This window comes from Nannobrachium achirus (assembly GCF_963921795.1).
Source record: "Nannobrachium achirus genome assembly, chromosome: 6".
In the NCBI taxonomy this organism is placed as follows: Eukaryota; Metazoa; Chordata; class Actinopteri; order Myctophiformes; family Myctophidae; genus Nannobrachium; species Nannobrachium achirus.
Window position 1 is genome coordinate 46,739,926 of NC_137815.1, and position 17,226 is coordinate 46,757,151.

The 17,226-nt window shown below is 42.7% G+C and overlaps 1 protein-coding gene across 1 annotated transcript; it reads right to left on the bottom strand.

Moving 5' to 3' along the window:
* Positions 1–258: 258 nt before the first annotated feature.
* LOC308286728 (transforming protein RhoA-like) lies at positions 259–16,926 on the bottom strand. The gene is made up of 5 exons (XM_080727846.1): positions 16,798–16,926; positions 8,210–8,367; positions 2,856–2,976; positions 2,197–2,327; positions 259–956 (listed from the first exon to the last, which is right to left on the bottom strand). Exons 2-5 carry the CDS (start codon positions 8,363–8,365, stop codon positions 786–788), a joined length of 579 nt encoding a protein of 192 aa, XP_080583972.1. The 5' UTR covers positions 8,366–8,367; positions 16,798–16,926; the 3' UTR covers positions 259–785.
* Between the last annotated feature and the right edge of the window lie 300 nt (positions 16,927–17,226).

Consider the following 17,226-nt stretch of genomic DNA (forward strand, 5'->3'; position numbering starts at 1 on the left):
TGCCCAAGACGTGTTAACATGTTTTCGGCGCTAGATACTTTCCTCGGCTATTCTAGGAGATCCTGGGCCATACTGGATTACTCAAAAGTATTTTTAGAGTTTTTTGTTTTATTTGGAAGCTGTGCTTCCTAAAAACTCTACCCATGTTTCTCTATGGAGAAACATGGGTAGATCTGCTCACAGCATATTGTACTCTGTCGGGCCCACTTTCCTCACAGAGGATCGTGCACACATACACATTTTCATGTTACTAAAAGAGTTGTGCGCCTGCACGCGTGACAGAGAATACTCGCTGATTTTTCAAAAGTAGGGGCAAAAACAACCATTTTGGGGCATTGAAAGTGTTAAGACCACACACAGTGAGCATAGCAAAAGGGAAGTCCACAGACTCCACACAGTCAAGGCAAAAACAAATGGAAGGAAAAAAACATGTCAGTAGATCAGTAACTGTAATAAAAACTCTTTGAGTGTTGCTAGTGCAAAAACCCACAAACAGCAAAACAAAAACAGAGATATCAGGAAACCTCAGTGAGGTCTCAGGTAAAGAGAGTGAGACCCCAAACTGGCCTCTTACATACGTACATATGGCGGTCAGGTTGGGTGGAGATCAGCCAGAGGGACATGAAGAAGCATTGACCAGGCCCAAAGGCTGTTAAAACGTAAAATGTGAGATACAGTACGAAGATGCCATTGGTAAAAGCTCAGTCCTTCTCGTGTAGTTTTCTTTTTTCCTTGCCATTAGTCAGCTGCTATCGAGGAGACTGGCTTGACCATTGGCGAGCCTCTCACAACAGCAGGCAGCCCTTCCTCTTTTGCCTTCGGACCTGCAGTGCTGCCCTGGTGGCCATCTCAAACACGTCCCGGACACCGTCTTTGGTTTTGGCGGAGCACTCCAAGTAGCCAAAGGCACCGATCCGATTGGCCATGTCTCTGCCCTCCTCTGGCCTAACAGGCTCCTGAAGAAATGCCATGAAATAAGACAGAGTTAAACATGACTCAATATGATATTGTCATAAAACCAGATTTTTTATATAGAATGTATTTGTTGTCATGATTACAGTGTCCTAAAATTAATACATAAAATCTACCATCTGCACAAGACGAATACACAGAGGCTTGAAATACTACTACAGTAATATAATTTTCTTATCTGCAAAAAAAGCATGAACATGTTAAATGAACAATGACAGCCTGAACATGTAAATCCCGAACAGCTGAAATGATGACTTTAGGCTACTCTTTGTCACACATTTCCTGGTGTGCAGAGAAAGAAAGAGCTGACAGCGGGCTCTGAGAGGGTCCGAGGGCTTTGTAAACATATTCCTACTAGCTGAACCTGGAGACAAACAGAATAGGGTACAGAGGCATGTTCTGCTATTCTATGAAGAGAGATAGACCAACAATGTGACATTCTCTGACTGAATGGGCAGTTACAGCGTTTGTGGGTGGGTTAGGTTAAGTTTAGGATTCGGAATAAGGTTAGGTTTAGGCATACTTTTACTGAGGTTAGGGTTAGGTTGAGGCATGCTGTTGCAAAAAGGCTTAACCTCAGTAAAATATCCCTAAAACGAACCCTATTCCTAACCCTAAAATGATGCTCTTTTACTGAGTTCTTATAGCAATTATAGTGATTCTCAAAGCAGTTGTCCCCCAAACCCCACCTCCATATGGCCGAAGGAGCGATCCCTACGAGCATTTACCAAGGTCAGCAGCACCTCACCAACACTGGTGTGTGCCCTCCCCCCGTTTGTTTAAAAGTGTTCCTTTAAAAGGGTAAAGGAGGGCAGGCAGGCCTATTTTCTTAAAAATAAATAAATAAATAAACTTCTACATTGTCGTTGTCGGGTGGAAACCTTGTATGTCCAAAACCGTTTGTTTAGTATTTATGATTTTTAAAATGATTTAAACTAGTGAAAACAGCCGATCTACACGCACATAAGTGTGCTTGTAGATCTACAAGTGTGCTTGTAGATCAGCTGTTTTCACTACCTTTGTGCTATGGCCTTGTATGATGAAGCAGTGCTTTACTTTGCGAAAAAAATTTACACATTTGAAACTTGGAGATACAAGGTTTCTGCCCGACAGGTGACGATATAACCAATATAATATTGATATGTTGCCCAGCCCCTAGCCTCGGAAACCCAGACTTTTATTTTGGCGATAGGAAGAAAAATACCCAGCCCCTAGTTTGGGTACCTGCTTCATCTTGGCCAGTTCTCTCCTTGTGTGCTCGTCATTCCTCAGGTCCTTCTTGTTACCCACCAGGATGGCTGGAACGGTGGGACAGAAGTGTCTCACCTCGGGCGTCCACTTCTCAGGGATGTTTTCTGAGAGATGAAGATGCAATACAACCATATGAGCTGGACAGGTGTGCGCGTGTATCTATTTTGCATTCAGCATGAGGCAAGACCCAAATTCAAATCTTTGCTTCTGGAACAAATTATTTTGAGATGGGGGTCCGCGGCCAAATACATATCATTTTGGGGGTCCTTGACAAGACAAAGTTTGGGAACCACTAGCCTCGGAAACCCAGGCTTTTATTTTGGCGATCGGAGAACCACTGACATACGTTTTTCAGAAAACTGTTAGGATTTAGAAGACATTAGTAGAATCGTTCTATATCAGCGGTTCTCAAACTTTGTCATGTCAAGGACCCTCAAAATGGTATGTATTTGGCCGCAGACCCCCATCTCAAAATATTCTATTCTTGGGACCCCCAGAAGCTAAGATTTGAGTTAAAATGTTCACTCTGAATTTGGGTCTTGCCTCATGCTAGATGCAGAATTGATACATGCGGTCAGGTTCAATTTAAAATCATCAGCAAAAGGTATCTAGGATAGTCACTTGTCCCTTACCTAAACTGTCTGGACTGTCAATGGAGAAACACATGAGAATAACATCTGTGTCTGGGTAGGAGAGAGGCCTCAGCCTGTCATAGTCCTCCTGGCCTGCGGTATCCCACAGTGCCAACTCCACCTGGAACAAATCCAACCAATACAGGGGATAAATGTAACCCAAGTGATTAGGAAGGAACAGCCTTAAAGCATATTATTCATCACCCTCTGCAAAATGGTGGATATTACATACTTTATGTATATAAGATATTTACTCTTATTCTTATTGTAACTAAGCTGTACATTTATGATATGACAGCGATGTGAAATTGAAGTTGAATATCTATTGTTCCTAATAACTTGCAATGATGCAAATGCTACATTATTGCTGTTATGCAACTGATTTGTAAATGTTTCCTGTGCACCTGCCAAAAGACCACAGCAAAAAGAAAGAAAGAATATGGGCACTTGTGCACACTGGACGAAGAGTACAATTGCCCATTGTTTCCATTACATAAACAAATAATCACCAGCTCTCAGCTCAGTTGATTATAGCGACACAGTTTATTCCCTCACAGTGAGTGCAGAGACTCATTCCTGTTAGGAGCATGACTATTATTGTGCCTAAATTACCATTATGCTCCAAATAACTGGGTTGAAGTGTTCTCTTTTACAGTGGACATAATTTTTGGAACATCGGTGCTAGAACTTTTTCTATATTTCCTTTAAGGGCAATTAAATAAGCACCAGAATACTGAAACATGTCTATAGGCTAGTGTATAGACAGCAAGGGTGAACAGTACTAACATCACTACAAACTTTGCTGTGTTGCACCTTTGATATAAGATATGTTTGAAAATGTTATATGCAAATGGAATCAAAATATTGCTTCCCAAACACACATTTGTTGGGTCCATAAAGCTAGTGGAGATGTGTGTCGGTCTTAATTTGCTTAGTTAAGTAACTTGTTTGCAATAATCCTTGTAGCAAAGGATTACATTAAATCTAACGAGAGCAGGGTAAACAAAAGCAGGAAAAGAGAATGAGGTGGAATATAATCCTTTTTCCCCCTTGCCCTCCCTGAACCACCTGCAGCTCTGAACATACAGACACATCTAATAGCAGAAATCTGGAAACGAGCTGGAGCACTGGCCTTATATAATCAATTCCTAGTTGATTAATTTATTCTGTTGGCAAAATGGGTATATTAAGAGAGCATCACACCAGATACCTCCTGTTCCTTGGGAAGTGCAAACTGCAGCATTGTAGCCACGGGTAGTTAAAGTACCATACTGGTGGTCTGTAATGTTTCGCCGCTTGACTCATGGTATACTTCACATTACTGCCCACATTCCCAAGGCAAGGCAAAGCAAGTTTATTTGTATAGAACATTAAGAGACAATAGGACACACAGATCATTAAGATCAAAGTTAATTTGAATATATTATTTAAAGTTAAAGTAAAAATAAAACAGAAGGACACGAGAATAACATTACAGTGAAGAGGAAATCATTAAAAACTAATCTCAGTAAAAGGCAGCAGCAAACAGAAAGCCCTTTAGCTTTGTTCCAGAGATTGTTCCAGATACGTGGTGCATAAAAACTGAATGTTCCGTCTCCAGATTTTGTTCTGGCTCTGGGTTCTGAAAGCAGATGACCTGAGAAGCAGGGGCGTGCTGGCCATTGGGAAAAGCGGGACAACTCCCGAACGGCCGGTTCATTCCCAGCCGGTCCAGGCCGGCCATTAGGAAAAAATTAAAAATAAAATGACGGCCATTGTTCCATTTTGGGGGCTGGGCGGCCAACAAAGTAAATCATCACTGTCGGGCAGAAACTTCCTATCTCCAAGTTTCAAATTTATAATTTTTTTCGCAAAGCCCACTAATTGGCCCACTGGCTTGTCACTTGTCATGATCTGAAATGGCAAATCTTTGAGTAGCAGCAGCACTATAGAGAGAGATCGCTCTCTATAGCGTGCAATGAGGGCCTCTACAACTCTTTTTCCCGGGCTGAATCAGGGGCCCAGCACGTCCCTGCTGAGAAGTCTGGATGATTCATGGTGTATCAAAAGACCATCCATTTATTTTGGCCATAAACCATTAAAGGAGTAGTTCACCCCCAAAATGACTTTTTTTCTATTGATTAGTCACGCCATGGAGACTAGAGTTCAATAATATTTTTAGTTTTTTGTCGCATTCCTAAGACAAAAATTTTATAACAATAAATGTACCCCCATTCGTTCCGGATGGTGACCCGTTTCGAAACGGGTCACCATCCGGAATCAATGGGGGTAAATTTACTCAAATCAAATTTTTGTCTTAGGAATGTGACAAAAACCAAAAAATATTATTGAACTCTAGTCTCCATGGCATGAGTAACCAATAGAAAAAAAATCATTTTGGGGGTGAACTACTCCTTTAAATGCTTTTGCTTTATAAACCAAATATTGAAATAAATTATTTCACAGACTGGAGGCCAATGTAAAGTTCTGAGAACTGGAATGATATGATCCACTTTCTTGGACTAAAGCAGCAGCACTCAGAATCAACTGCAGCTGTCTTTTTAGGGAGACCTGCACCATTACAGTAGTTTTGCAATGTCATTGCAATGAATGCAATGACAAGTTTTTCCAATTCAAATACATTTTTTGTTTGTTTACTTGAAGAAAAAGTGGCCACCCTGAGACTGGGAGGTCGGGTTTCGATCCCCAGCCGGGCACACCAAATGGGACCCAGTGCCTGCTTGGCAGTGGCACTCAGCTTCAAGGGTTGATTGGGGGTAAGTCCCTGCGACATATACTAGCATCATGTCCAGGGGGTGTACTTGTACATCAAGCTGCCTCACGCTACAGAAACAGGAGATAGGCCCCTGCCCTATGGGCCTCATGGCTCGGCAAGGCTTACTTATTGGCTCAGGGGTAGAGAAACCGTCGTTAGAACACAGAGGGTTCCCAGTTCGAATCCAGGCTCCCCCAGAGTTAGTGTCGAAGAGTCTTTGAGCAAGACTCTGAACCCAGTTGCTCCTGGTGAGCAGGTTGGTGCCTTGCATGGTTTCCTCCGCCATCGGTGTATGAATGTGTGTGTGAATGGGTGAATGTAATGCACATCACCCAATCTATGTAAAGCTCCTTGGATAAAGGCGCTATACATATTTACCATTTACTTACTTGAAGAAAATCTTGGCACGTTTGTTTAATGCACTTACTCAGTGCTTATATTGGACCATTGATATGGGTATGTACTGTACATTTGGAGTCCTTAGATGTGTAATTAAAACGTCTATGGCTTAATCAATGATTTATGAATGAATTTCAAACATCTTGACTTTTTAACACCAAAATAAATATTAGCCACAGAAGCAGATGGGATTAAGTTCATCACTGAAATCAAACTATGGCAATTATTCCACATTTCAGCATGCTTTGTAAAATGTTCAACAACAGTAAGGTAGAGTATACCCTGAGTCATAGTCAATGGGCTAAACAGGCCAGACCACCGTTATGGTCCTTTAAAGTGACTCTGTACAGACACTGTACAGACATCATGCTATTCCCACAGAGCAGAGGTATTAGTCAACGGTCCCAAAAATAGAGGGCTGCAGAGGCAGTGTGGTGGAGGCAAGGCAGCTCTCCTCTTTTGGCATGAGCAATGAGAGCAGTTGCATTCCCTCTGGACTTACAGTAAACTGCAGACGCTTGGAAGGAAAAGAGCAACAGAAAGAGAAAGAAAACCAAAACAAAACTTAAGATAACAAAGCTATTTTTAGAAGCTGCCCAACCTAATGAAGGGGAGAGATGGAGTACGCCTTTTCTCCCAGTGAAGGGAAAAAAGCATTCAAATTATTGTATCACAGATGTAATCCAGCTGCATCTTATGATGGGTGGGTACTTCCGAGGGGGTCTACAGTCTTACCAGTGAAGGCTGTAGGAAAAGGGGGCCTGCGAAGGGAGCTCTCTTATTGCCCACGGCCACCACAATCATCCCCCCCATCTAAACCAAGGCCCAAGCATAGATCTCTAAGTTTGTATTTCCTGTCCAGAACGCAACGGCTGACCCCTTCTTTTCCCCACCTCCCCCCTCCCCCCAGCACCCTTCTGACTTCTCCAGTGCAGGAAATGAGAGGCGTTTATCAGGCGGGAGCGGGACAGCCTTGGGGAGGTGAGGGCAGAGAGGGGGAGTTATTGTCAATAGACATCCCTGTTCTGCCGTCTGAACAGGAAGCCAGAGAGCAGAGTCATTTCCTGTTTTTGCCCAAGTGCTGGTGATCCTGCAGCGGTGGTCAGTGCCAGAGAACAAAGCCCTTTGACATATGAGATACTTCAATGGTTTCCAGTGGAAATAAGCTTAGTCTTTTCATGGATCTCCTTTTAGTAGACCTTGTACCAGTGAACTGTACCGTCATGAAACTGTACCTTTTCCTATGCAAACTTCTAATAAAGTCTTCAATCAATCAATCAATCAAAGACATAACAGGCCATCTGCTGGCTTGGACATGGGCCCCCGCTGACCCACTCACCATGACTCAGACAGATCCAAAGCAAGGTGTCATCTACAGTATGACATAACACACATACAGTACATACACATTAAGGCTGGGCTATATTAGGAAAACCTTCGATATTCGATAACGTTGTTGAATACCTCGATATCGATATTACTCACGATATTAGTCAAATCAATTGCATTATATAGTTTTTAATGTTTTTCTGCTTTAGGTCCACTGCCTGCCTAACCTGGTTACAGATGGACTGCTTTTTGCATTTTTGCATTAACAGACACACTATGCATGCTACGTGCACGCATAGTGTGTCTGTTAATTCATTTGACGCATACCGGTACACCAATACCTCATTTCAAGCCGTCTTCGTCGTCTCATCGATATGTATACCTTGGATGTTGATACCTCGATATTGATAGATTTCCGATATATTGCCCAGCCTTAATACACATTCATGAACACAGGCATTATGATTTGTGTCCAGCCACATTTCAGAGCCGATTCTAGAGGCTGTCTACTTTGACATCACTATTCACTCAGTTCAGTCAGTCATTTTGGGTACACCATAGAGTGAACAATAGAGCCTGAAAAATGCCAACGTTTGAGGCCCGATGTCGACTTTGGAGAGCCCCATTAACAATGCTTTGAATGCTTATTTTTTATACAATGTAAAAAAAAACTCACTTAAAATAACCACAGAAATGTTCAAAAGTAGGTGCTGCGTTGCAAGCGTCTATTTTTGATACTTTCACCTGTTTATATCCATAAATCTGTTGATGTTATTATTTCAGGTTCAACACATCATGTTTCTATTTGCATTACAAGCAGGCCACAATCTGTGCACAGCATTATTGTAATTATTTATTCTCTTGCACAAACCTGTTTTCCGTCAACCTCGATATCGGCGATGTAGTTCTCAAACACGGTAGGCACGTAGACCTCTGGGAACTGGTCTTTACTGAAGACGATGAGAAGACAGGTTTTGCCACATGCTCCATCCCCCACGATCACCAGCTTCTTCCGAATGGCTGCCATCTCTGCAGGGAAACACAGAGCGGGACTTTTTACGGAGGTCGGCTATTTTCGGTGCTTGATACCATACTGAACTAAGGATTATCAAGTCAATACTGGAGATGTGGCGTAACAGTATGGATTTCCACACAGAGAGGGCAATTCTTTCAACATAAGATGCTGCATTCAAGTTCAGGAGAGTTTGGACAAGGCAATTCTCTTGAATGCTGCCTTCAGGTATGGCATGGAAAGGGGTATTTGCATTTCTTTCACCATATTAAAACTGCATTCATGGTCTGTAGAGGACAATTTTAACAGATGGATAAAAGAGCAGGGGCTCAAGCCCCCTTTGATGTCTATGTGTGCACGTGCCTGCCGTTGAACCTTTGACTTATATTAGCAGGGAGTAACAGATTAATGCAGTCCCAAAAAGAATCAGAGCTCAACGCAATTTCAGTTTGTAGTTGTACAGGTAACAGGCACCCAGGAGGAGTTGAAAGGACCGCAAGGAATGGTAGAGAGAGACAAGCTCTGGAGCTTTTATCCTTTATGGAGAGACAAGGAGAAAGGCAGAAATGCTGTGACACAAAGGACATCAAGCCATCTTCTATCCAACTACTCTGCCCTATTTGTTTCAAACTCTTGCAGCACATGGAGAGGAAAGGTGTCCGGGAAATTGGAACATGCTGTTGGTTGTTGTAAACTCTGTGGTTTCCTAAAGCAAAACAAACAGTGTTATGCTCTCTATAATGTATGTGCTCTGCTGCTCTCCCAAGTGGCCTCATTTCTACACTGATTAATTAACAACAACATTTATGAAAAGGAAGGAAGGAAGGAAGGAAGGAAGGAACGAAAGAAATTACTAAATGTTTCACATTTATGTAGGTTATCAATAAAGTTGATCAGATTAAAGTGAAAATCCATTATCCCAGAGACTACATGGGGCCTGGTTGTGTACTCTGGACATGGTGTGTGTGTGTGTGTGTGTGTGTGTGTGTGTGTGTGTGTGTGTGTGTGTGTGTGTGTGTGTGTGTGTGTGTGTGTGTGTGTGTGTGTGTGTGTGTGTGTGTGTGTGTGTGTGTGCGTGTGCAAGGGAGAGAGAGAGATGTAATATAATATTATTATATACACGTTACACACTAAACGGAAGCACTTTTGTTGCAACACAAATGCATTCCCAGCGATAATAATCCATGACTAACAGCTAAATTAGTCTGACATGGTGCGTTAAGTTTCTTAGTTTGAAGATGTTTTTTGGCAAGCGACACAGCTGTAAGAGAAAGTATAACGTGACTATTAGTAGCGCCGGGAACTGATAGATGAGGTAGAGAGCTGGTTCGTGGGAGCAGCTGGGCACAGTGTAATTTGGCTCCCCACCTCATCCACTTTCTAGCAGACAGCCTTGACAGCAATACCCTTGACTGGAGTACCCGCTTATCAGAGGAAATTCATCTTCTCTGTGCTGTTGGCAAAACGTTCACATCATTCTGCCACTCCACAGCTAGTACGCAAATAGCAGCTCTGAAACACGTGTTGAACAAGATTGGTCCCATTTCAGATCCACCATGGTTAGGATAGTGTGAGAACACTACACACAGGCTGAGGCTATAGCTAGCCTAGTAAACAGGGGTCTTCAACGTTTTCAGGTTTCAAGGACCCCTTAGTTGAGAGAGAGATGAAGCAGGGACCCCCACAACATGTTCATAAATTCCATATAGTTTCATTGTTTGACAGCACAATCATGAGTGTATTTTGGATTCATGACAATTTGTGTTTTCAGATATGTAACCACTTGAACCGTCAATACTTAATAAACTTGACCTTTCACTCTGTACTTAGTCTGCTCTTTTTCCCTCTACACCAAAGCTCTTTGCTGAAAATAGCCAATCTATCTAGCTTGTAGATCGGCTATTTTTGGCTAAAGTTCTCAGAATATGGACGCTAGGGTTTAAGTAGTTTATATAAAAAAGTAGAAAAAAAAGTTTCTATCACACAAAGATTTGGAGGGCCCCCTGTAGTAACTCTGAGAACCCCCTAGGGGTCCTGGACCCCCTGTTAAAGACCCCTGGGCTATAGGATACTTGCCATTAATATATTTGCAAAGGTATTTGATTGTCTGAGTCCCGTGGGTTCTGGTCCAGTTCTGATGAATAAGTAATACCATTTTTTTCAGAAATATTTGAATCCACAAAACTATCATCATCATGTTGACCCATTTCTATAGCCCTGCTTTGGTTGAACTTTGACCCCTCTATTACGTCATAAGGTACTATTTTTTGTGTCCGGTATCACTGTGCCGCTGGCTGCAGCCTACCCTCACAACAAGGTAGACTGCCGTCTGGTGATCAGCTGTTTCAAACGAGAATGCGGATTTCAATGCGGACCTTACTACTAGCCTTACTGAGGTGGTGACGTCACCGAGAACGCTGAGGAGAAAGTAACGCGAAATCTAATAATATATACATTAATGAAAAAAAAGGAGATTCATGGTAAAATAAATCACACCCAGTTTGAAGTGAGCGGTGGATTTGAGCAGTTCATTTTAAGTTATACCCTGTGTGTGTGTGTGTGTGTGTGTGTGTGTGTGTGCGCGCGCGCGCGTGTGTGTGTGTGTGTGTGTGTGTGTGTGTGTGTGTGTGGGGGGGGGGGGGGGGGGGGAGGGGGGTGAGTGAGTGAGTGAGTGTGTGAGACTGGGCTGCTCAACAGCGCCACTTGGTCACCCATGCCTGCCACTTGTCATCCAGCTCATCTCCATACAAAGTTACATACTAAGTTACATACACACGTAGTCACGCATAGGAGACGGTGTTCCAGTGTTCCACTGCTGAAAAATAAGGAGATTTTGGCATGCTGTGGCGGCTATAGGTGGCTGGCGAATGACGATCTGTAGAGCAGTGGTTTTCAACCCGTGGCCCATTTTTTTTTTTTTTTAAATAAGTCCCCAGATGATTAACTTCATGTGCAACATTGTTTTCTCTCTCACCAGTAAACAAACCAACATAAAGTGTATAGATAGAGGGTATCAGCACATTTCTAAAGAGTCAATTTAAGGACTTTTTAATACCTCTAAAATGAAAAATTAAACATTGGCCAAATTGTCAGATATTAGAGACAGAAATTGTGAAAATAGCAGATCTACATGCTCACAACGCCTCGCAACGCAGTGATAGCCATAAATTATAACTTCCAGTAGAGGGTGCTAATATGCGGAGGGAGACGTAACCTCCGCATATTAGCACCCTCTACTGGAAGTTATAATTTATGGCTAACGCAGTGAGCATGCTGCTATTTTCACAATCGAACCGTTATACAAAATGTAACTCCTCAACACTCGTCAGGGCGAGGGGGTCTCCAGTTAAAATATGGTTATTTTGGGGGTCACGCGGCCTGAAAAGGTTGAGAAGCACTGCTGTGCAAGCTGTTAACTTTTTCTCTGCCATTTTAAACATAGCTGTAGTAAGCAGCTGCCAAATTGTCCTTACCTTTTAACGTGGGCACGCGCACGCATCGTGCACAATCTGTGCGCGACTCATCTAGTAGACGTGTAGACTCGGTGACAAGCTTTCGAATACAAAAAACCCCATTGAAAAAGACATATCTGTTGCCACGCTGTATCTCTGCTTATCAGCCAGTGTTTACATGAAAAAGCATTGAAAAAAGCCAACTGTGCGCTATGGTAACACGTGGACACGTTCGCGCACAAAACGCACAATATGTGCGGGGATCATAATCCAGGCGTGTAGAGACTGGATCAAAGTTTCCAAACGCAAAAATCCGAATGAAAAACGAGCGTTCCATCGCCCAGTAGCTTCCACTTCTGTTACACAGTAAACCAATGGAGGCGGGACTATGGCCCAGGCTCAGACTGGATACGGAAAGCTGGATCCGGTCCAGACCGGAAATGACCGGATACAGTTAGGGGGGCGGGCCTAAAGAGCCAGAATCAGCGAAAATCTGCGCTAATACTTTTAATCCTTTCATAATGATTAAAGCTAATTAAACTTTGCGGGCTCTACGGGCATGGCAGCGCGGTACAGCGGGAAATCTACGGGCTCTACGATCGCGAGGTATGAGTTAAAAAGTGTAAATGGACACGATGACTATAAAGCTGAACAAGCGGGAGACAGAACTGCCCTGGCCCCATAGGCTCATCCTGTGAAACAAAACAACCCACTTCCTGTCCAGTGGAGCCCTTTTGGCTGCAGCTCTGTTTGAACAGGCCTCTGTAGTGCCAGGGTAAGAAGAGGGCTGCCAAAGATCACATGCACACACACACACATGTACTTCCATGCATTATGTGCACATGTGTAATGTTGATCTGCTATTCTGGCGCGCAACACATGGCACGCACAGTATAGTGCGGGGCCTTAAGGGGAGACAATGCTCATTTTGCGCGAAACAGTCTAAAAGCGCCAAATTTTGCACAGATGTAGCCCTGAGCTTGCTCTAATGATTTAGGTAGGGCACCCGAGTCTGCAAACTTCGGGGTCACCACAGCGGCCAAATCAAGTTGGGCTAAAAAAAAACATTCCTTGGGCTATAAATGACCCCACTAAACGATGGTTTAGTGATGAGTCATCACTTTTCACAGTTTTGTGGGTGTTTTGTGGGGCCATTTCTAGTCCAAGGAATGTTTTTTTTTGCAAGACAAATGCTTGCAATGGATTCAGAATCATGACAAACCCCTGGTTAGACCCCTCACATCCTAGAACCGGTTCTGGTTCTTTCTCCCGCCTATGGGATGAACCAGAGGCGAGCTTTTCCACCGAGAACCGGAGTTGGTTCCGAACTGTAAAAGTTGGTTCGGAACTGGAACCACAAAATCCTTGGTTTTTGTGGCTCCAGTGCCAAATTCTTGGCTCTGGTTCAATCTGGTGGAAACGCAAGCCGGTTCGCAAGAACGAACCAAGGTTCCCAAGAAAGTTGAACCGGCACTGGTTCTTGAACCGGTTCTTTGCCGGTGGAAAAGGCCCCTAACCCGATCCAGGAAAATATCAAACATGTTTGAAAAGAGTCGGGATACCCCCGATCGTCCTCCGAGCCACTCGGCTGGGCTCCGAGTGGATCTGTGAGACCTCACGCTAGACGACATTCATGCCCGATAGTCGGGCCCGTTTCAGTCGGAGGCAGCCCGATTGTCGGGAGGGTAATTAAATAGCCCGATTATCGGTTAGTGTATAGGGCCGCCTTAGAGGCGGCTGCTACTCGAAAAAACAGAGCCTACCGGTATCCTTACCTCCCCCTGAACTTAGTTTTTTACAAAGATATCTTCTGCATAGTACTGTGTTCTATCTGTCTGATTCAATGTTATATGAGATTAAAAAAAGGATCTAAATTGAAACAGGCGTATCCTTTTAGTTGACCTTGTACCAGTGAACTGTACTGTCATGAAACTGTACCTTTTCCTATGGAAACGTCTAATAAAGTCTTCAATCAATCAATCAATCAATCAATCAATCAATCAATCAAGAACACTGTAGTAACTGTGATTTGTGCAGTAAGAGAATCACATTCAGACACAGAAGAGAACCATGACCCTCTGTAACATTTGTGTACCCAAAAACATTACATTACTGGTGGGAATAGCCATTAAAATACATAGGGAAACAAAACACCACAACATCCTATCCTCTATTTGTGCAACAACCCCCCGTCCTTATTTCCCTCTCCCTCAGGGGTCTTAGGGGCCGGCAAGAGTTATGCAACAAGCTGAGCGAACAGACTTATTGCAGAAACGAGAGTGACCCTTGCCTAGGGGGGTAGGGCTTAACTACAGTATGGAGACTAAACAAAGCAGTCGTGGAGCACAATTGAAGGTGGTAAGCACAAGTTCAAGGACAAACATCTCTAAAAGAGAAATAGACTGGCATTATTTGTCCTCAGATGGGGAGCAAACAGGTGATTGAAGTCTTGCAAATTGCGGGAAATATTAGTGGAGAATTCCAACTATTTGTTTTCCCAGTAGACTGCCCAGTGATGCACTTCTTGTTTTCTTTTCTCTTTATGCTTTGTGCGGGTCAGACGATGACAACTGTTATTTCCTGGTTTTGGGGTGTTTACGATTGTGTGGATGTATGGACGGATGTAAATTTCCCAATGCTTAGCAACTGACTGGAAAAAGGAACTAAAAACAAGGTTGGGTTTTGTCCTTGTTTTGTCACAGAAAGGAACGACACAAAACACAACTAACATTCATTAGGCCATGTTTCATGGCTGTGATTTTCCAGGGCGTCTCTCTGGAATTTGGGATTTTGAGACCAATAATATTTTCAAGCCTTTTAGTTTTTCACGTCCCTGGTCATTTACCAGTAAAGAGCAAAGCATTAAGATTGGGGGAGCTAAAGGCACACTGGAATTTATTTCACCTTTTGTGCCAGTCTGAGAAATTGGCCAAAGTTCACAAAGTGGCAGAAGTTGGCAGTCAGGTTGTCTTAAATCACCACCATACTCAGGCGTAAAACCCCTAGACCTAGAGGGTCCTCAGGGGGTCCTCAGAGTTACTACAGGGGGGCTGCCAAATCTTTGTGTGATAGGATAATTCTTTAAATTAATAACTTGAACCCTTGCATCCCTATTCCAAGGAGAACTTTAGCCAAAAATAGCAGATCTAAAAGCTCTCAACGAGCTTGTAGATTCGATTGGCTATTTTTTTTTATATAGTGGTAAAAAAAGAGCAGACCAAGTACATAGTGAAAAAATATCTACGATTTAAGACAAGTGGTTAAATGTCTGAAAATACACATTAACATCATGAATACAACATAGACAGATGACAGCGCTGTCAAACAAGTATATGAATCTACCTAAGAAATCGATGAAAATCTGCATCACACATTTATACAATATGTAGAGGAGGTCCCTGCTTCATATCTCTCTCAGCTAAGGGGTCCTTGGCCTGAAAATGTTGAAGACCCCTGAACTATAGATGATGACCATGAACAAACATGCATTCATTGTTCATTTCACAACAGCCCAATAAATGCAGATTACTGTAATGCAGATCATATTCAAAAACAAAGACATCAAATAGGTGCTTAAAATACAAGAGTGCTTGGCACAAAAATAAATCATGTCTACTACAGACATTCACGTTGGCACTAATAAGAAGTTTAAGCATTAAAGTGTTAAAGCAATTGTAGCCTATATGCCTAATTGCCTATACTGTATCACACCGTATTCCATTGATCAGCCACAAAGTGCTCTATGGATGCTCTGGGTGTCAAATGATCATGTGCTCAATTCTGTATTATTATTATTTTTTTAAAGATATTTTGGGGGCTTTTTCTGCCTTTATTGATAGGTGTGCAGTAGGCTGACAGGAAACGGGGAGAGAGATGGGGGTGACACGCAGCAAAGGTCGTCAGGATCGGGACTCGAACCTGTGACGCTGGAATGGCTGGATTACCAGCCTATAGGTGCCACTACCCTGTGGCCCAGGCCTAAGTCTAATTGTCATAATGACAAGACAAGGCCTATATTGATTCTCATCCAATTCCTTTGGGGAAGCCAAAACTTACAAAACATTTAAAGATTGGGACACATGGTGCTGGTCTCTGTCTATAATGCTCAACAAGAGCCTGTCAGCTGGTTCCAGCCCAGTACAACATGACCCTGACAGTGCCTGGAAGAGACACTGTGGCCCAATTTGGAACAATTACCTCATGACTCACTGACTGTCAGGTGCGCCTCTACTCCTGCAGCTAACTTCTCCCCACCTCAGCAACAGCCCTAAACTTAAGTCTTGTTGAAACTTATCAGAATAATTTGACCATAGATATGAAACATAGCTACTGTATTAAGCATAAGAACATCTATTTCCTTTGGCTTGTTTAACTTATTCCACCATTGAACTACCGCTATTATTATACATTCTGCATAATGAGTACTTTATACTTTTGGTACTTTAAGTAGGCCAACATTTTGATGCCAATACTTTACTACTTTTACTCAAGTACATATTGAATTCCAGACTTTTACTTGTAACAGAGTATTTCTATATTGCAGTATTGATACTTTTACTTAAAGGAGAACCACCCATTTTCAATTGAACTATCCAAAATCAATCCTCCAGTTCTACATTGGCAATACAGAAGGGGAGGACTTTTTGTTCTTATTTCCACATAACAACTCAAAGGTATATTAATTAATGACATAGTTCAATACTAAACATGTTTTGTTCTCCCCTTTAAGTAAGAAATGTGCGTACTTTTTCCACCACATAGTACCCAGGAATTAGGAAGAGATGTACTGTAGTAGGGCTACCTCAGTAGTTCTTCACATGACATGGAAACAATTAAACAACTAGCGACAAGAGTCTAGAGCAACACTGTAGCCAAGACTGTCAAATAAAACTAAAGTAGATCTAACCTCTATAATCGGGAACTAATTAGACATTTAATTAGAAACTGACATTCACAACAACTACAGTGTACAATACTTGGATAATGAATACTCACTTTGTAATTACCTTTCGTCAGCCAGCAGAGTTGATGATGTTTATATTATTTTTATTGACCACTTGCTGCTCCTCGCAGTTGCGACACACGCGCCCTCACTGCCACTGCTGGCTGCACTTACTGATCCACACAAACAGTCTGAGCGTCTACTGAATGCTCTGCTGCTCAGTAGACGGTAAGTAGCTAAATCTAGCGACAAATCCCCTAGGTTGGCAACACTGAGTAGACCAGCCAGTAGACTCTACTGGCTGCTGAGGGGATAGCAGTGGGCGTGGTTGACTGGTGCCATTAAAACACTGTTTCTCAAACAGTGGGTTGGGACCATGGTTGGGACCCTATAATAAGCCTGGGTTTCCGAGGCTACCCTATGAACTTGGGGCCCATTTGTGGGTCGCGGACACCTTTTTATAGGTCCCTTTATTTTCCGTT